Source organism: Neodiprion virginianus, chromosome 7, assembly GCF_021901495.1.
Source record: "Neodiprion virginianus isolate iyNeoVirg1 chromosome 7, iyNeoVirg1.1, whole genome shotgun sequence".
Taxonomy (NCBI): Eukaryota; Metazoa; Arthropoda; class Insecta; order Hymenoptera; family Diprionidae; genus Neodiprion; species Neodiprion virginianus.
The window spans coordinates 22,928,787-22,950,714 of record NC_060883.1 but is presented as its reverse complement, the minus strand read 5'-3'; the positions used below and the strand labels follow the sequence as shown (position 1 = coordinate 22,950,714).

General features: G+C 34.3%; 1 protein-coding gene across 19 annotated transcripts in view; it reads right to left on the bottom strand.

Annotated features, from left to right (window-relative positions):
* Nucleotides 1–913: 913 nt before the first annotated feature.
* LOC124309584 (phosphatidylinositol-binding clathrin assembly protein LAP) overlaps nt 914–21,928 on the bottom strand; it is a 37,237-nt gene continuing 16,222 nt past the window's right edge. Inside the window, exons 2-19 of one of the 19 annotated variants that reach the window (XM_046773319.1) lie at nt 17,875–18,017; nt 17,519–17,594; nt 16,717–16,731; nt 16,142–16,244; nt 15,784–15,992; nt 15,553–15,659; nt 15,418–15,459; nt 14,973–15,067; nt 12,593–12,761; nt 12,355–12,474; nt 12,113–12,248; nt 11,891–11,980; nt 10,688–11,413; nt 9,233–9,419; nt 9,005–9,110; nt 7,962–8,099; nt 6,824–7,060; nt 914–6,318 (exon numbers count right to left, since the gene is read on the bottom strand). In XM_046773319.1, the coding sequence (XP_046629275.1) occupies nt 6,833–7,060; nt 7,962–8,099; nt 9,005–9,110; nt 9,233–9,419; nt 10,688–11,413; nt 11,891–11,980; nt 12,113–12,248; nt 12,355–12,474; nt 12,593–12,761; nt 14,973–15,067; nt 15,418–15,459; nt 15,553–15,659; nt 15,784–15,992; nt 16,142–16,244; nt 16,717–16,731; nt 17,519–17,594; nt 17,875–18,017 (2,690 nt within the window). In that variant the 3' untranslated portion in view covers nt 914–6,318; nt 6,824–6,832. The remainder of the gene's footprint in view (nt 6,319–6,823; nt 7,061–7,961; nt 8,100–9,004; nt 9,111–9,232; nt 9,420–10,687; nt 11,414–11,890; nt 11,981–12,112; nt 12,249–12,354; nt 12,475–12,592; nt 12,762–14,972; nt 15,068–15,417; nt 15,460–15,552; nt 15,660–15,783; nt 15,993–16,141; nt 16,245–16,716; nt 16,732–17,518; nt 17,595–17,874; nt 18,018–21,928) is intronic. The other 18 variants (XM_046773326.1, XM_046773325.1, XM_046773329.1 and 15 more) reach the window with 18 other exon arrangements.

Genomic DNA, 21,928 nt, shown 5'->3' with positions numbered 1-21,928 from the left:
TCCCTCTTTGGCTGGCTGGTTCAACGAACGTGTCAAAAAACGTTCTTGTTTTTTTGAAAATAGTTCAGGACTGAGCGGTAACCGGAAATAAAAATTTCTTCCAGTGTACCTCAGTTCATAAATGCTGATATCTGACGCTTTGCGGTGAGTGCCGACTAAGTTTGACGCGTATATATTCCTGTTGGACTCGTAAGCTCTGTGAATGGTTGTTGCTCGTTGAATGTGCCTTGGACTTTCAGTGTCATTGCCCGTTATCTGCAAGGGCTGAAAAAAGAATGTTAAGAACGTTAGGTCAGTGTCTGCTCTGATTATTCTGGTAGCTATCATCCAAAGTCTACGATCTTTGCAAGAGTCACTGTAAATGGCAATCTACTTCTCAAGTGCAAAAACATGCACAGCAGCGGCACTTGCAACTTTGACTGTTTCATCGGAAACATCCTCCTCAGTCAAGATCTCTGCCACGACTTCTGCAAATATTGATCACCTCTTGCCACTTTCTGCCATGGTTGAGGACGTCGGTATGCAAATTAATTGCTAAGCTCGCTAATATCGCAAGCACTCTAGTATCGGAACTCTCCAGCAAAGTGCAAGATCTCACGGCTCGAGTTGATGGTTCGGAAGGAACTCGTAGAGAGATCAGGATGCACAGGATGCTCACTAATCCAATTTACAAGTTTCAAGTTTAACGTACCGATGAACGATTATTAATACATACTGCATATTGCGCCAGAAGTTTGGACTGTTATATGTTTTTGTAATTTTTTTTTTTAAACCCCCCACCACTTCCGCCGTGAGGAGTTCCCACGGAATAATTCGACGAATTTTCAAAATCGTTCGTCTGAGGATCGACATATCAACGTATACGTGATTAGTTCAATAAAATAAGCGTACGCGGTTGGTAATCAATGATTTCAATAAATACTCTATTAAACGCCATTAATGTGCTACACAGTAAATATATTACAACACATTCGTGGTATATAATAATAATGTTTTCTTTGTTTTTTTGCTTAATAAAAATAATAATAGTAATTGTTTATATATAGCTGTATATGTATGTGTATAAATATCTATATATATACACACATAAAAATACCTCTGATCGTGATTGAAATTATTTACCAATTCATAATAATCGCAGTCACCGACATTTCACCATTGCTTTTCACATTCTTTCCTTCATCTTCCGCTTCAATTTTTCTACTCCTATACGCATAACGTATGCGTGTACCTCAATTTTCAAAGCAACGTGCATCGCACAATATATACTATAACAGACTATGGCATGTTCAATTTTTGATTACACACAACGCGATACAAGAAAAAAAAAAAAAACAATCGAAATTTTTACTTGGTCGCATAGACGTATTATAGTTTAGCAGTTTGCAATATCGTATAGAACCGTATTAGATAGCTTTTACGAATAATATACCGTATATAATAATTAACCACGAACAATGATGATATTACAGTAGCGGAATGTCGAGAGATTTTCGTTGCTGAGACTATGTTTCCAATGAATTATATAATTATCATCATTTACAATTCGAAACAAGCATTCATACATCACCCTCTATTAAACATATTTACCGGTACTGATACGTAAATAGTTTTGATCGGTGCTTAGGTTATTTATAACGATCATATATTTATATATATATATTAATGAATTACCTAAAACGAAAATCTTCTCGAAATAATTGAATACAGCAGATAATAAAGTGTTTCCTAGCATGCCTATCATTCGTATAATTAATCGGCACCTCTCGTCACCGTGCATAACAACTATATTACCAGATATGATAATCATAATGATAATGATAATTATAATAATAACAATTATCTATATTAATTGCACACGGATATTTTTTGTTCCCGCGTAGGTATATTAATATTATTATTATTATTATTACATGTACACGTATTTTAACAGAAAACGAAGCGTAAAAATTTGAAATTGTCATCACCCTTCGCATTGTTATGATATATATATATGTATATAATTTTTTTTTTCACATACCTAAGATATATACCTATAATATTATAATGAAAAGAATTCTACACGTAATCGAATATTTTGTTTACAGAAGGATATTCAATATACCGTTTCAATTTTTCTTTTCGTATTATCGTTTCATTCGTGATAATTTTTTGCTTTCTTTTTGTTTAATACACATTTTACAAGCATAGACGGTGTATTATATTAAAACTAAATAACAGAGTAGCTAATTTTTTTTTAAATTTATTTATCTATTGTTTTTTCTAGACCTCTTTACAGCGTTAGCCAGTCATGGTGAAACAAATTTAATCATTTACTTTTTACCACGACTGTATTCAGGTTGTTAAATAATTACGGTTTGTTGTTGAATTAAAAACCGGAAGGAAAAAATCGTTCCTTGAGTTCCGTTTACCTTCGACGTTATTTCAAGACGATTGTTAAAGAGACGTGTCGACGAAATTGGTCACAATAAAGAATGTAAATTTGTTCAAACACAACTAGCCGACACGGTGTAATATGTATATAAATATACGAATTAAATTTCTTATGTAAGAAGTTGTTGTTCCGTCTCATTTTCTTCTTTCTTCTTCATTGTCATTATCATTTCGTTTTTGTTTCTATTTTTTCGTTCACCTTTTCGCTAGCCTAAAGAAAATTCGGATCATAATAAGTATTCGTAATCTTCGTAAGGTACGGGCTACACACGTAATATTGTCCTGTTTATGCTTAAATAACCTGCCGATTATGAAGATTAATTTCTATTCGTACGGGCAGTCGAACTCGCCAGGTAAACAAAAGCCATACGAAATTTCGATAATTGTTCATTGATGATTAATTGGAAAAAATTTGTAGGTAAGAAAATTCGTCGACGAGAAATCGGTGAGAGAATATAGAAGAGAAATTATTCTCGTTATGCCGAGTGAGATTTGTGTGGCTTAAGTGACGTCTTTGATTAAATTATGCATTTGTTATTATGCACGTATCATATTTTCAATATGCAATGTTACGATTCGACGATAAAAATTCGAATCTGCAATTTTGGAAAACAATAAAAATCTCTAAATTCTAGCGTTTTTGAAAAAGAGTTTTACGTATTTACCCATGAATTGCTGTTAATAAAAATTTCTAATTTCACTACAGTTGCCAGGCAATGAAAATGCAACGCTATGAAAAACAATAATTGATATACGTATCATTAATTTATCAATTGTGTGTACATGCGAATGATTAAGGAGATATACGTCGCTCTTTGTCATCTATATATTCTAATCTATGATTTATAATACACGTTTAATTTTAATATAACTATAACGTTTCTCTGTGTATGTATCTATGTATAATGTATATATTGTATTATTTATACGCAAATGCACCATTCGCCAACAACGCTACGATACACTTTTAATCGCATACTTCCAGTCCTGAATTGACTTGATTTTTACAATCATAATTTTTTTTTCGTCTCGATGATTGAAGCTAGACAAAAACTAACGTAAGGGAATAAAAACGAATCGCGAATAGAAATTTCTGAATTCTGCAACCAATCGTGGAACTGACGTGCCAAGGAATCAATTAAATATAATTGACTACTTCGTTTTCAAATTTAACTTACATATTTACATAACTGTTACAATTCCATCGAGTCGCGAATATATTTTTTTAAATGTAACAATTTTTTTTTAATTTCACTTATACGATCATACGCCGATAAAATTATATCCTGTGTTTTAAATTTCAATTTAAAAAGAAAATTATGAAAGAAAAATTATAATTGTAAAAGTTATATATAAGAGTAAAATGTTGAGATAAAAAATGGTGAAAAATAGCGATGAACGCGGTTGGTTATAATAACTGTAAAACTAACGTAGCTATTCGACTCGAGATCGCGATAAATTGATATTTCGTAAACAAATAGTTATGCAATAATTGCAGAGAAAAAACGTTCGCTGAAATTATACCTTGTATATAGTGTATATGATTTATTGTACAAGTTTTATTATTTATTTATTTATTTATTTTTTTTGCTTTCTCTTGGAGAAGAATATTTATGCACCAGATTTAACCGTTGGACAGAATTTGGGTGCATTAATTAACTCGTTAAACTGGATACGGTCTCAGTAAATACAATTGTACAAATCATGCGAGGGTTTATCTTACTTGTTCTGTTCTTCTATAAACTACAATTTTCTAAATACTGTACTACTAGTTTTCGCAATACCAGCTAAGAATTGTTTCTTCAAACGTTTCGTTATCGAATGTAGTTTAAAGTTAGAAAAAAAAAGAAATAGAAATAAGCAAAACTAACAAGAAGAACCGTTTTAACACCGGACGATTATTAGAATGTGGCCAATCGTGAACTGGAATATTTATGCCTTGGTAACATTTCTATTACTCAAAGTAGTTTGATATTTTATTTGGTAAAATTTCACAAATTTGTATCATGCACATGTATGTAACTATTCGTTTGTGTATAATGTATACAGACATAATTCAATTACACACTTTAAATGTCATACGCGCGATAAATTTTACAACACTTTTGTTTGTTTCTTCGTATTTTTTCGACTTACTTACTCGCATACTTTACTTACTTACTCATAGCGCGCGATTATCGACCATCCATGAAAAAAAAAAAAAAAAACCACACGCGATTTATGTATGTAATCGGAAGCTAATACCCAAACGATTATTATTATTATTATTTATTCTTTTTTTTTTTTTGTTTTCCTTTCCACATCACGGAGATCAAGCAAGATCATTCTGTAATTAGATATTCGACGTGATTCTCTTTTTAGCCACAGCCACAATAAATTGTTTAGCGTGTATACATATATATATATATATATGCGTACTCCAAGCTGTACAACTGTATGGTAGACCTCTTAAATCGTTATTATAATTAACTATAATCGAATCCATAGATTCGTCAATGTGGTATCGTTATAATATTATGTGAGTATCATAGACCTAGCAATAGCATTATTAATAATAAAAATAATAATAATAATAATAATAATATATTCTTTTGTTTTAAACAATAATTATTAATTTACTAACTAGTTAAGACATATCGGAACATTACAGTGACGCAGAACATTTAATTGGGGGAACCGTCTACATCAGTTTCTTCGTCTCTCTTATCTTTTTCCTTCTTCCTATCGTGTAGAATCATACAATACAATCTTACATATTCATCATTATCGTTATTGTTATACACATATATGCGTGTGTGTATATGTATATACATATATATGTATAGATTTATTTTGATAATTAATAATATTTATTTAATTAATACTTTTTTATTTTATCTTTCAAAACGAAGACTATTTCGTTACTGCTTCAATGTCCTTGGCCAGAAAATGTAACTAGAGATATAATAATAATAATAATAATAATAATAATAATAATAATAATAATAATAATAATAGTAATAGTAATAATAATAAAATATCTAACTTACGGTAATAAATTGAAAAAAAAAATAAAAAATAATATACAACAATATTCTGCATACCAGATATTTAGTGGGGACTGAAAATGTACAGTTCATTCTAAACATTCTATCTCATTCTACGTGTATACGCCACGATAATTGTTCATTTCAAAGAAACTGGCACAATACATACAAGTGTGAATTATAGTACGGATCAGGAATTGCGATGTAGTCGAATTGATTCGCTACAACGATCGTTATACTCAGCATAGTAAAAAAAAAAACAAAAGAATAATTCTACTTAGACCGTTTGACGGAAAAGAATTTCATCCGACACTTTATTCACATTGGATAATATTTTTAAAACGACATATAATAACGATAAGAAACAAAAAACAAAAAAAAATCAATAAATTTTACAATTAGAAACGTGAATTTAAAACTGTTGTAATTCATCATTTGTATAACTTTCAACAAGTGAAATGAATTCATATCTGTATAAGCACTGCAGGCCAATTTATACGAATTTTATACACAACAATTTGGCAAACGTTTAAAATCAGATTTACCGTTTGCAAAGAAAATAAAGAATGTAACATTCTGGAAATACGATCGCTATCGCGACTAATAAAAATAAGAAAATATTTATATAAATACCTGTTGTATTCACAAAGGGGCGAGGGATGCGGATGGGTGCGGACGAAGTGAGGTTTTTCGATAGTTGGATTAGTATCAACTTGTGATAAGGGAGGGGTTTCGAGGAATGGAAGCTGAACATGTAGAAGGCATATTACACAGTATGTACAAAGTTGGAGCTCCATAAATTATCTTCATCTCTATCATCGTCTTAATCTTCATCTTCTTCTTAATTCCAATTGAATTCCTGGAACAAAAATAAAAAAAGAAAAAAAATCATCCAACGCTTCATCACGTATGTCAAATGCGACGCGCTTATGATGTGATGTTTTAAAAAGAATCATCGCAAATAATGTAAAACGTTTGCTATTGAAAACAATTATCAAAGTATCGTTATCGTATTTTCGAATGCTAACGTCATCGAGCGATGATGGTAAGGTGATACAATGTACATGGAACCAGCCACCGATGATTATAATTATTAATTCGCATCTACTATAAATCAAAGAGGAAGGAAAAAAAAAAACAACCACGGAGAAAGTCAAATATTATATACACAGGATCGATTTGTTTACAGCATTGTTATTGCTATTATTATTATTATCATTATTATACGCATACGTTAAATAAAATGGTTGTCATCGCCGAGAAAATTCGATTACCAAGGATTGTAAAGAGAAAATGTTGAAAAAATTAAAAACAAACATAATATCATCTAATAGTTTGGGTATAGATGGAAAAAAGATAGGTACCTAATCCCCTCACAGAGCACCGAAAGGATCAAGTTGTACAGCGTTTGCTTGCGACTGAGCAGTGCTATGAGAGTGTTGCTGCTGCAGGGGAGCACTCATCATGGGACTCGGAGCACCCATTATTGTGGGCGCGGTTCCCCCCGCAACCATCATGCCACCAGTTGCAACGGGAGCACCAGGCATTGCACCCATCATTGGCCGCATGCCCTGCATACCCATCGGCATAGATTGCATACCCTAGACACCAGACCAGGAAAGTGTATATGTATTGTATATGTATATAAATTACGTGTTTTAATGCAAGAATATATACATAATGAGGATAAATTTTTGTTTTCGAACGTTTGATGCGCAATGCAGAAAAGTCCTTGAAATCCTTGGTTTTTTTTATACTTCATTCTTTGCAATAGTACTCGATCTCTGCTCCGAGTCTGCGATCGCGGCAATCGCGCGACTCGGATTCTCCTGTTTGTTTGTAATAATATAAAGTAAAAGTACTACAATGTGCAAGAAAAAAAAAAAATAAATAAATAAAAAAAAAAAAAATAACTAAAGTTAGCTCTTTGTTATCATAGGCCAAAAACCGTATTAGGAGAGGCGATTATGAGAAAGGTGATTGTGAGAATGTGAAATTATTAAGTGCATTCAACAAAATACAGTTAGAACTAATCTTTACTCTTTAATTACCAAGTGACAATTGAGCCCGTTTGTTTATTAAAGAAAGGCCTAAGATCGTCAATTCTTTGCTGCGATACGTGTTTCTGTATAATTACAGTTGCAAAAGCAGAGCGTGCAGTGGACTAAAAACACCATCTGATCAATCCACGACGAAGAATCATAGATTTTTCAAAATTCGTTCGATTGAAATTTACCAATTTATTGTGCTCAAAAATAAACCACAAAGTACATTCTTGTGTTAATATTTTTCGCTTACTTGTAATGTACCCTGTAAAGTGGTAACATATAGTTGCGTCACATACGAAACGGCAACGTTATTCAATGCTGAGCTACTGCGATAAACTAATTAAATATTCATGGAACGAAGTAGACGAAAGAGAGAAGGAAAAAAAAAAAATCAGTTTTTCAACTACGGAACGGGGGAAGAAATATGCGTGAATTGAAATGGGGGAAAACTCACCAGAGGCATAGCAGGCTGGGTTGGGAAGCCCATACTGGCTGTTGGAGGAAGTTGTGTCATTCCTTGGCCCTGTAACAGCCGGCAACATGCCATATGCCACGCATGCATCACTGCACTAAATATGCCAATCGTCACTAACTTAAGAAAAACAAAAAAGAATCATGGCGAAGTTCGGCCGGGTCCAAAGTAAAAAAATAAGAACTTGTAGCGAAAAAATCAAAACAGGAAAACATTATTTTTGCGCGTAATTTATTGCTCAACGATCATTCGGAGAACAATATTTGACTAAATAGCAAAATTATACTTTACGGTTTTGGAAAGGGTATGCAGGAAGGCTTAATGGGTAATAATTTATTAACGTTACGTTTTGAGATGATTCTTCCTTTGTTACGCTAGTCCATTTACTTGATATTTTTCCAACGCTCGATACACACATGATGATTAAATCTACTGCGACGAGTTAAACAATCAATAAAGAGTTATTCGAGTATATGTTTAAGCAAAGCAAACCAAGTTAAAAGCTATTATCGATATTGTATAATATTAATCGAAATACAGTAAAAGTTACGGACGATTGATCTAGAGCTTTCTACTTACAGCAATATGTTGTCAAACAGCATATTTGCGGGTCTGTCCTGAGCAAAATGCAAGACGATATGAAAACTCTGTTTTCTCTATCTATTATATATCGACACAGTATTACGGGAAATTGACAAAAAAAAAAAAAAAAAAATCTTCGCAGACTCAAACTTAGGGATTACAAATAACGACATATTATGTGCAACTTGCATGGATACGGTGTTCTATATTGTATAAAAATGCGATCAAAAGCTTGGAGGAGGAGAAATCGCTTGAAGAAAGCTATTCATTGCACCTACATGTGATGTATTTAATTGTGTGTTTGTGTGTGTATGTTTATACAAACAACGATTACCGTGCTAGTAATTATATATTATTTACAAAATAATAACAACATTAATAATGATGATAATAACAACGATAAGAATAACGATAATACAGGTAAAGAGAAAAGTTCAACTCACCATTGGTCTGTAACCGGCACCCGTTGTCGCTGCCATCGGCTGAGGCGTCCAACCCGTTTGTCCTCCAGTCTTAGCAGCGTTTTTTGGAGAATTCCATTGCATTCCCCTTGAATAATGAAAAAAATGGCCGATTATTTTCAACGGTAAAAAAGATGATGAGCGAAACTTTTGAGTATCGTAGATATAATATTGGGTTCTTAAAGAAGTTTTAGAACAAATATGACGCACTTGACTTGTTGCTGAGCACTCTTGTTGATAGAAAGGTTCTGCGCGAGGCTGGCAAGACTGCTGTCCAAGTCACCAGTCAGGACCTTTCCGCCGCTTCCAGTTGTCGCCGGTTGACCCGCTGCTGAAACGTTATTAGCTCCAGACACAGTGGTGGATGGCTTCAGCACCGAGCCCAAACCGTCAAAACCTAAGCAACACCTACGTCAGCCAAAGCCCCAGAAAAGCAAATCCCAGATACCAGATAGTCGCTGATTTTAATTTGATAGAAAGTAGCCTTTTTAAATAGTTCTCCCATGTACGGTTAATTCGTCGGAATCCGTTTACATTGTTGCTCAAGTATTGTTTACTGTACATTATTGTGCGATATAATGAAATTCAAACTCTAAGTGAACGTTGATTATACTTTTCACTGGTGATAACTTGTGATTATTAAACGACCTGACTAACTGTAAGCACTAGAATTTCTATTTTCATTTTGCACAATTAATCAACGTGTGTATGGGTACACGTTTTGCAGTTGGAATAACTATGTACAAAACCAAATTTAAAGACAAACACTAAATCACTCTATTGATACACCAAGATAATACGTTACAGTTACAAAGAACAACACATCAACAAAATGGATTCAGATATCTGAGGAATTTCAACGGTTAATTACATACACTGGTATAGCCAGGTTTTTTTAGTAGTGGTAGTAGATAAAAAGCCGAAGGTGAAAGAAATTATCTTGTACAGCATTGTTCGCCAAATAAAAACTGTTACATTAGCTGACATTTATATCTACGCCGTAATCGACCAAGTCAGTAGTACAAAAATTAATAAAATAAAGGATAAAAATAAGGAGGAAGAGAAAAAATTATAATGCGTATAATAGTTAAACATTCATTAAGAGGAAACCATATTCATATTCATATTCATATTCGTTTTTGTTTTTTTTTTTATGTATTACATGTACACGCGTAAAAGTGATTTTTGTGGTTTAAATGCAAGGAAATCAAATTGTTGATATTCACAACATATTTGATGAAAAAAATTATTCCTTTGGTATAAATGCTTGACGTGAGGGAAGTCCGACAATTTTAAGTCCACATTATTAAGGAAAATAATTAGGCATAAAATCAAAATGGCGACTATTGAGCCCACTTAAAATTTTGATTTATCTTTGAACTGATTACCAAAGCTAGTTGGGTATCAAATGTTACTCCACGTCAAAGAAAATTACAGCAAGAGCTGCCGAAGCATAATTTCACCTTGATCTGAGTTCTAATCACCGAGAATTTAGCCCGCGAAAATTGCTCGCACGTGTGTACATGTGTTGCAAGAAGGAACTGATATGGTCGGCTCTTAAAGCGTTGACTTCAGCCTAAACTACGATATCAATTGTTATTTTTTGGGCTCGGAGCACTGAACAAGAACACATCGCATGCATTCTAATGATGAGACTCCCGTCACCTGACATAGGCTGCTTTGCCGGTGAACCGTACCCGACGGGAATTTGGGTTTGGGAAGGAATACCGTAACCCGGAGCGACGGCTACACCCATTACGGGCTGTCCAACGACCCCGATACCCCCCATACCCCCCATATCGAACTTGTCGAAGCCAACCAAACTTGGTTGTTGTTGTTGTTGTTGTTGTTGTTGTTGTTGGGATTGTTGTGGAGCAGGGGGAACAGCTTGCTGGGCGAGGGGTGGCGGGCGTGACGGCGACCCACCCAGGGCCATACGAATACTGTCATTTAGATCGTCGAAGGCGCTTTTGCTAGGCGCCGAGGCCGCGGCTCTGCCAGTCGAGGCGCCTCCAATGGCAGGAGACATCGCTCTTGGTGTACCGTTAGAAGCACTTGCGGGAGGCGGTGGTCTGGGCGGCGGCGTTGCAGTGGACTTTACAGAGCCAAGGGCTCCGGAGGACGCCGCACCTGGTAACGACCCAAGAACTGCGTCCCCGTTACCCGCATCTGAGGTACCGACCACTGTACCGTCGCCCCCAAAGAAATCTGCCTGACCGCCAGCACTGAATAGGTCCCCGCCACCGGCGGATGGTTGACTTTCTGAGGATGTCAGGTCTGTGTTGCTATCGAACAAGCCGATATTGGCTGCATTCGTTGGCTGAGGACCGGATGTTGGGAAATCGGACATGAATGGGTTGGGTACAGAACCGGTAAGTCCTGCGGCAGCAGCTTGCGCAAAAATTAGTCAACGTGCATTGTTAGCTGCGTGTTAGGTTCTTATTTACATTGTTAACATTTAAAGACATGTAACGCTAATCAATCCTTGTGAGTTTCTGTAACTTTTTTTCATTGGCCAATGTACAAATTGAGATTTTTCTCATGTTCGTCGAGTCTTGAAGCGACATTGATCAATCAGATTTCTTGGATGCATCTAGTATTTGTCAGTGAGAGTAAAGTCTATTCGTTTTCGTTTTTTCTAGAATAAGTCGAGAAGAATCAATGAAAGAAAGACTCATCGATGCTTCATTTACAGCACAAGGAGCGTGGGAAACTAGTGAGACGAGATGAAAAATGAGTTTGGTGTTGTATAAAATGATAAAACGATGAAATGAAATGAAATGAAATGAAAGAAAATAAAATATAAACACAATGAGCTAGTGGGAGTTTTTACAGGACGAATGAAAAGATTTGTAACAAAATACTCACTTGATTGTTCTTGATTATTTCCAAATACAGACGAGAAATTGTTATCTGTAACAAAGGCATTATTTGCTGGTGGTGGAGCAGCTCCGAAACCTACAAAACAAAAAGAAAAGAAACTAAAGAAAAAAAAAGTGCATAAAATAAAAAAATATCTCTACATTATTATTACATAAAAAAAGAGTGCAACTGAATAATAAAATTAAAAAAGTATAAACTTGCATTTACCATTACCGTTTGTCATCCACATATTGTTTTGACCGGGCGCAGGTTGCACCGGTTGTGGCTGCGCTTGCGCATTACCAAACATATCCGCAAACGGGTTTCCTGCAAGTTGCAGAAGGTCGTCCGATGCTTTTTGTGCCTATAAGTTGTTAGTTTACATTCAATACTTTTATCAAAACCCGGTATTCCTTTTCCATAACGAACAAAAATGATCAACGACGTTTTTGAGTCTTCTTCAAACGCACCTGATTATCCGTCACCGGTGCCGAGCTGAATAAATCGACGATTGGCTGTCCAGCATTGTTCGTCGGAGAGCTGAGAAATGGATTAGTGCTTGGACCACCCGACGGTGACTGTACTTTGGCCTAAGTGGATAAAACGTTGTTGAATGGGAGGACGATAAGACGAATCAAAGTTCGGTCGCGTAGTTAAAACATGTAACAGATTTAAATAAAAACTGTTCTTCAACTCCCGATCACTTACCTTGTACTGATTCATAGCTGCTTCTTCCTCGGCTAGAGCCTGTTGTCTCAACGCCTCGTCAATGTGCCCATTACCGGTCTGATCGAGTCGTGCGTTGCTGGCTGCTGTTCCAAACGCCATGCTGGTGGAAGACAGGGCGGACACTCCCGACTTTACATTCGTTCTATGGCTGCTTGGGCAATGATAGGGTTTGTTGGGTGTGTGTGAAGGGATGACGATTCGTCAGAGGTGGTTTTTTTTTTTTTTGTTTTTTTTTTTACGGATAAGAGAGGGAAGATAGATTTCAACGTTGAGAGATATAAAGTGTAGGTTGTGACGAGGGATAAGTGGTGAACAGGAATGTTGATAATTGAAAAATAAAGGAGAGAAAACAAAAAAAACAAACAAATAAATAGTGTAGTACGTACAGAGGCTACAATGCATCAAAAATTAAAGGTACGACACAAAACTGTGTTTCATTTATACGTGTATAAATATTTATATACGTATCTATATACATATAGGTATATACACATGTATAGTGGTGTAATACTTTTTACGTACAGGTATAATATATTACACATGCATTTATTCTAAATTAATCCGCACCTTTTTTCTAATTTTTTTTTTTTTTTTCCCAATTTGCAGCATGCAGAGATATAGTTTTGCAAATAATTAGCAATAACTTTACTGCGCGAGGTGCCAAAAGTACAGGAATTGAGCGATCGTAGTAATACTTCAATTATTGACAGGCGTGTTTTCATATTACAACATAATATACTACTTTTTATATCAAAGGCGTGAGATTGAAATCAATTTGACAAATAAATACATGTGCAACTAGACGATAATTTGGTGCATAAATTGTGGTTGCAGTAATTTATGTGATACCTGTCTGAGTGCGTTATCAAAGAACACAATTATAATTCGAGAATGATACAAGTTTATAGAAAAAAATAAAAAAATAAAAATAAAAGAAAAATTCTAAAATACAATCGAAGCTCAGAATACAGTACACACAAATTGGATGTAAAAATTTTGGGATACTTGGATCGAGTCTGTGTCAAATCGGTAAAGATATGGATACTAAATTTAAATTTATAATTTGATGAAGCATGTGTATTGTATTGTAAGGTTCATCCGTTGGCTTAGATTTTGTATAACAGGGGGAAATACGACAAAGATATACAATATGTGCGTTAAGAAATATTTTTATAATAAACATACCAATTAATCTAATTGAAGACACAAAGTGTGTGGGTGTGTGTGAATTGAAAAAAAATATAAAAATACAACTCTATTATTCAGGGTAGGGGGATGGATAGAAATGACAGCGATATTGGATTCATTGTAACATACGATTATATCAATGTTGAGAATCATACTATTTTACAACTCGCGTGTAATACGATTCTTCGCTGAATCTATTTCATAATGATTCTCAACTTCGATATTATGTAGTAATTTTGATCACCAATTGCTTTAAAATAATACAATAATACCAGCGTTATGCGTTATTTAAAGGTATAAATATTCATATGGATATACTCGCGTGTATTTTTAACAAAAGCGAGAGATATCAATGAATCTTATCGAAATATATTCAACATTTCTTAACCACACCGATTTCTTTTCTTCTCCTTGATTAAACGGTTGAAATAAAATTGTTTAGCCTGTTTCTAAAGAGGCTTTAGCGTAGTAACCATAGACTAGATGATTTGCAAGGAAGTGAAAAAAAATTTATAATATTGTCGAAAGAAATCAACAAACTATAAGTAACACGAAATACATAGAAATATAAGGTGTATGATCATCGGTAGAAAAGATTTAAATAACAATTACCATGAGGTGCGATGTGGTTTGAATACCTCTGGGTACATAGATGTACGAAAAAAATCTTTTTGTAACGTCTGTTGATTTGCCAATATAACAATATTTATAAACGATTAATTCTCATCATGGTACAGCTATTCAGAAATATTTTCCCAACGATTGCAAAGATAAAGGGAGAAAATGCTAACAATAATAATAAGAAAAAGACAAAATTATAAAAAGATATCATCAGCATTAGTAAATATGAACGATGCAGCAAAGCCACGTGCGTATTGATATTGTAATATTTGATAGTAATATCGAATGTCGATCATTAATAATCAAGGTGTAATATTTTTGATTGCAGTAAAATAGAGAGAGAGAGAGAGAAAAGAAAAAAAACACATTGTAAATATTGTAAATAAATTTCCTTAAGCATTTTTATGTATATTTACAATCGAGTGAGGTTTATTTTTGTTTCTTTTTTTTTTCTATCATCCATACCTCAATTGTATGTTAATAAACGTTGTCACACCCGCTACATTAAAGAGTATAAGAAGAAGAAGAAGACAATGTACTGTGACCTTACCTAGCTGTTTGCGTTGGCGTATTAGCCGCAGATCCTTTCTTTCCTTCTAAGGAGGCAAGATGCTGTTCGAGAGCATCGAGCAGACTGCTGGGAGCCTAGAAAAATATATTTATCAAATTACAAGGCACTCTTGCGATGCTTCGCTTCGCTTTGTCGAAATACACGCTTATAAGTATGTTGTCATCGCTGCTGGGGATTGTTTCAGCTGCACTGACAACAGATAAGAAACACCAGAGAAGCGATACGCAATTGGCTATTTTCTTAAATGCCTTCGACTCACTACCAAGCTATTCTACGCCAATAATATATTGACAAACGACAAGGTTTTACCTTTCAGACACGTATCCGAGTTATAAAAACTTTGAATTATTATTAGTTTTGTACGTATGTTTTACTTGGATCGGGTAGAGTAGAAAATTTGCAAATGATTTATAACTCGTCGTACCTTTGTGAGATCTGGAATGTCTCCCTTATCGATACCAACATTCTGAAACGGAGAATATTTCAATGAGAAATAATAAACAATAATCGTGTCGACCTTATCGACCGATTATCAATCTGAGGGAGTATTATCCTTTACCTCTGCAACTTTCAGGAATTCTCCAACGCTGTTCATTCTTGTTAAGAATTTTCTATAAAGGTCTAACGCATCCCGGCATTGTTTCTTGTTCATATCGAAGTATTTTTCTGAAATAAAAAAAATAAACAATTCAACATTATAATGGAAAGGGAAAGAAAAAAAAAAAAAAAACATAAAAACGTTCGAATGATAATTTTCTCTATACCGCACTGAGAAAACGACGCGATTTACCTAATAGATTAATAATTCCGTCGTTATAACAGGCGAATAAACGTATAAGATCTCTGAAGAGAAGCATAAAGGCCATGTTTATAACACCGTTTGTAAGATCATTGGCCGAGCAGTCGAATTCCAGTAACGAATCTAGTTGCGCCTGAAGAACGGGTAAAGTTTTGAGCAATTTCTCCGGGTTCATCGTTCGAAGAGTACCATCCTCCTTGCTGTGAATAAAAAAAAAAAAAAAAAAAAAAAAAGTGAAACAAAGGACATCGATGAGTTTATGTATCGTTGGAAACAGTCGTGTAAAGAGCAATTTTTTTAACGCGATACATTTTATACAATAAAAATACTATAATTATGGTTTATTTACCCTCGTTTGACTTTGCAAAAATCGAACGCAACAGTTCTGTACGAAAGCGCCTTCTCGTTCAAGTATTTAGCATACCGCCTGATGAATGGAGACATATCGTATCCTACAAACAAAGATGAAAAGATATTTGCAAGCTGTTCGATCGGAGCGCAAGAAAATAAAACTTTCAAAAGCCAGAAGAAAAAAAGACAGAAAAACTGTTCCGATATAGAAAACAACTTCAGAATTGACAGAATAATAAAAATTGTGACTAGTTACTGTCAATTTGTATCAATTCTTCAAGAATTATACCCATGTCTTCAAGAGAGACGACGAGATGAGACAACGAATGGACGTTTAGTGAAGTCGTAAGAAAATAAAGTGGCATAGCAATATTGTAACAGTCAGTTAAAATTATCTCGATTACACGAGGTGAATATCGATGCAGAAATGTTATTATTATACGATACTGAGAACAAATTTCTTTTTTTTTTTTTATCATGAATATTTCGCTCGAGTATAACGCAAGCAGTTATTCGAACCTGTCCATTTTTAAAGTTAAAGTTAGTTCGGTAATTCTACATAACACAACTCACCCACACGTGCTCCAGCTGTTCCCAAAAACAGAAAATTAGTCCGGTTAGTAATAAATCAGAGATACATATAATAGAGAATTGAGACACATGGAAATCAGATATTTGAACAGATAAAACAGATTTTTTATACATTTCATTTCATTATTCTTCGTTTCAGGTGCAATTGTAACGAAAAAAAAAACTGTCAGGAGAAACAAAAATGAAAAACGTTGAAATTAAGGTGTATAGTATAAGTGTAAAAACGAATAACAAGCGATTTACTTCAGTTGTACAAAAAATAACGAAGTCTTGTATATAAAATAAAAAGTTGAATAAAAAAAAAAAAATAAAAAAATAAAAATATTTTATCAACGTAAAATGCATCGTCGTAGTTACTGAAATTATACGTCGTCTGGTGATGCAAGACGTGTTTTAATTGTTGAAAATCAATCAACACGTTTGTTTATTCCTTTTTGGTTTTTTTCTTCTTCGTTCCATAAGCGTAGTTAGTTACAGTGAAAATAATGTAAGACAAGTATAAATAGAGAGCAACGAATGCTGAATATAGACAATGAACAATTTTGAATTTGTTAATACGAAGAACATTCGGTGAGAGAAAAAACAGTGGAAAAGAAATCGCGCGATACGATTTTAAGAACAGAGATTGAAGAGATGCGTCGTAAATTGTAAAAATTGAATCAATATAGCGACAGTAACTGTGACGACGACGACGATGATGATGACGATAACGATGTTGATGTTTGTGATTTTAAATCACGTATATTATAGTAAGTTTCTTTATTCATCAAGCATTATTTTTCACCTTGCACCCCGCTCTTGTCCAGGAAACTGCTGAGCTGAAAGGTGCTGTTACTCGACGCCAGGTACTGGGTGAACCTCTGAAAATTGAATAAGAAAAGAGTCGATCGTTTAAATTATAGAGCGTGATAAAAACGTTTCAAAATTCATTCTCACACCGTCGATGACGATGTAACTTTTTTTCATAACTCATATACAACTAAGCTGCTTAGATTGGACCTATTAATAATACTAAATTTCTACGATTCATTTATTCATCATTTCTGAGGTTCAAGGAATTAGGGAAAGTTTTGACTGATTTCAAATCGAAATTTATAAAAGATGACGCTGACGACAAAGATCAATATGGTTATTACAGACCTCGTTTCCATAGCACATCATGTGATGTACAGTGATGAGGGCCTTGAATACGACGGTCCAATTTGTGTTCTGCGACCGCTCGATGAGCAGGGTGGCCAGTTGTGGTATCGAGACATTTGGCTCGTTCGTACAGTGTATTAAATCTGTAAAAAAGTATTCGGTATAAGGAACGATCTTGCACGGTATCGATGAATAGATAACAAGAGACATATAAATCAGTTTCAAGTTCTTAACGTTGATACATGTATTACGTATGCGGATCATAACGATCATGCAACAACTGTGTACGATTTTTTATGATAAATTGTTATCACGAAGCGACAAAAATTTATTTTAATTCATTACTGATCGTCACAAATGAGTATTGAAAAATATCTTCATAAAAAATTTTGCGAACTCGACTCTGATTTCGATTTTCCTAAATTTGCAATTTCATTGTAGAGCTAGAAAATGTTACCCATAAATTCAATATCGCAAAAATTACAATCTATCACGATCAACGTTGATTAATATCGTAAAAAAAAAATTCGCAAATTCTTCTCGACTTTTCCCTCTCGCGCAATCGAGAAAATCAGGAGCTCCGGAAACGATGAGATTGCCAAGTTTATAGTGTGCATATGTATACATGTATGTATATATATATTGCATTTACACCGTCAACCTCAAATTTAATTACCTACGCGGCTAGACCGTTATTAGAATCGTGATTGACACGAGACGCGTAAATAAGAGTATATACAGACATATATATATATATATATATATGACGTCAGATCGCTGCATAATGCATGCCTGCACGTATGTATAATATAAATGTGTACGTATATAAGCAAACATGAAGGGAGGTGCCGACTAAATGCATTATATCGATTAATTAAATGTCGGAATTGCAGTTGCGTGTTAAAACGTTACAAGTATATTGCGATCTGCAACGCACAATCGGTCGGCGAAAATTTCGCTTGTATTTTCAAGTTTTTCAAATTTTTCAAGTTTTTTTTTTTTCTTCCTTCTTTCTTTAATTTTTCATTTCATTTCAAGTTTTTAAACCGCGACAGGCGGAATTTGAATATTTCATTTTTTGTTCGTCAGGTATGTATGATTAACAACAGGTACGATATTAAACACAAGATCTTACATGTTTATTATTGCGCGTTAATGTATTGGAACATTTTTTTTGCTCTTCGTTGCATCATTTGATATACATATTACATTATATATATATACATATACACGGTATGAAAGAAGACAAATTGCTAACACGTGTGTACCTAATTATGGGAAAAGATTTTCAGGGATTTATCAAGTAAAGACAGGTAAGAAAAACAAAAAGAAATGGGACGAGAAACTTCTAATTGTAAGCTTAAGGTGTGGGAGAAAATTTTTTTTCAAAACGCTCCCTTTTTGCCCGACTTCAGAAAAGGAGGATGATTATTTTGCTTCTTTTCTATATACCTATAATATACCGCACAGTTATTATACAGCTATATTGGCAACTTTAGAATAAAATTTCCGCTTCGCGAGCAATGAAGAGATATTCAATTTCGTAAAGGCAAACGCGACGACGAGTTATTATCGTTACATACATACCATAAAATGTATGTATGGATATAATATCGCTGATGCAAACAAAATATTCTTTACTCTGGATTTTATATAATTTTATTTAATTCTTTGAGGCACAAATTATTGTGCTGAGTCAATCTTTATAACAAGATGGTATTGCATGGTTTTTTAAATCGTTGATTACGAATCTGAAATCAGATATTGAAAATTCAAGATGGTGGATCCGATATGGCGGACGAAAATTTCAAATTTGATCGTATATATATATATATATGTATTATTCACTTTCGTACATATATATGTATATATATACCTTTCCCGTTTTAAGTGGAATTATTCCAAGCCTTCGGACGGTTTAAAACTGCCGCACATGTAATAAATCAACGAGAATTAAACTGCTTGGTACAAGAGTTGAATCAAAAAAAAAAAATAAAAAATATTAATAATAATGACTTGCGATGATTGTTCAGTTCCGAAATGAACAAATCTACTTTTTAACTGTATATTTATAGCGCAAATAAAAGAGAAAAATCCTTTTTCATTTCCTCTTTCTTACGACTATTTCATTACATGCAATATTCTTCTTCCAAAATTCTTTTAACCATCCCTTCAAATTATTCGTCCGTGTTTTTTTCGTGGTCTGCATTACGGTTTACGGTGTGTGTGTATATACACACACATATATATGTAGCACGACAAATAAATCAGTCGATTAATGAAATTAATCGCGCAATACAAGTCTGGAGGGTTCTCCCTTGCAGCCGGGGTCAAGGACCACGTGAGAACGATGATACCGTATAAAAGAGAGAGAGATAAAGAGAAAGAGGGAGAATCGGCCGAATTATAGGCATATATATATAACACATACATTTGTAGAATAAACACACACTGCAAATATATTGCATATTTACCGGGACAATCTCTTGAAACTTGAAAATCAACCGCGCACGCGCGAGTTTTATCGGCAGTTCGCGCAGGCTGGCCAACCCGAGTTTCAGCCGTCGAACTGTTTCCGCCGGCGATGTGGTTGATACGAATTTCCGAGGTTAGAATCTCAAATAATTGAGGTAGCGACTCGGAAAGGTTTTGGAAGCATTTGTTGTCGGGCCGGAAAGTTGATTCTTCAAAGAACGATCGGAATTTAATGCTTTATACGCTCTTTGAAAATTCAAACGTAGACATTTTGCGTAGGTTGGCCCGCCTGAGTCGCAGCCAAGAATATCGCCGCGGGGAAGATTTCGCCGACCAATGAGATTTAATTATTTGGCGCATGCGCGGTTCGTTTTCAAGTTTCAAGAGATTCTCCCGGTTTATACACACACACACACTCTCGTGTGAGAAATAGCAAGGATCGAAAATACGTCAAGATATTTAATTTAAACCTGTATTATTAATAATAATAACAACAATATTAATATCATGCGGTTTATCTTCTCGTCCTGACACGAAGATTACGTTACGCGTTAGTACATATTATACAGTACTGCATGCGGTAAAGTATACTCGTAGATGAACGACCTAGTAACGGCAAAAGTAAAAGCAAACCTGAAACTGTGCAAAGAAAATCGCACGCGATCGCCGTTCGTTCGTTCGCTGCAACTATGCAAGCATACAAGTGTGTGTACGTACACGTGTAAGGGCGTGTAAACAGTTTTGCAACAGTTAAATTAATTAGAATAATAATTAGGCCGATTTATATAGGAATTAAAATTAATTATCGAAATATGATAATTATGAAATATAATGTATATTTCACGAGGCTTCGTTTGAGGCTAAAAACTAACATCTCGAAGGGTACGATAAAGAAAAAAAAAAAAAAAGAAACAACAATAAAAAAACCATCCCAGTACATAAACATATAAATGCACATTTCTTTATATATTTATACCTATGTTCCTTTCTCTCTCTCTCACTCTCTCACGCTCTCTATTTCTAGAGTTTCGTTTCGCTAGTCCAGGTGTAATACAACGATTACGTAGAGGACACACATGTTACACAAACGCGACGTACTTAACGCTAATTTCTACACCTAATGTTATCCGCATTGTGGATAAATGTTTAATGGTACGGAATGACGGAATGTAAACGAGAAAGTTACAACGTCGTATTGAATAGTTATACGGGCGTGCCGTTTATTAATGAATCTGATTATATATTAATCGATTGTCAATCGCGTGTAAAAAAAACATCTGCTATCTGATTCATAAGATCGATCTAGGATAATAATAATACATTCTTCTCGCGATTTAAAGAAAAAAAAAAGGAAAGAAAGAAAGAAAGCTGGAAGGGAAAAGACAAGGAGAAAGAAAATATATCGTTTGTACAATACATTAGATACTTAAGAGAAAACAAAGTATACACTGATCGTACGGAATTAAATCATGCACGCACACCTACATATATATATATAGTCTATGTATATGGATGAAGTAGGTATGCAATGGAACAGCAAGGAAGAGCCAGAGAATAAAAAGATCGAGATTTTGGTCGC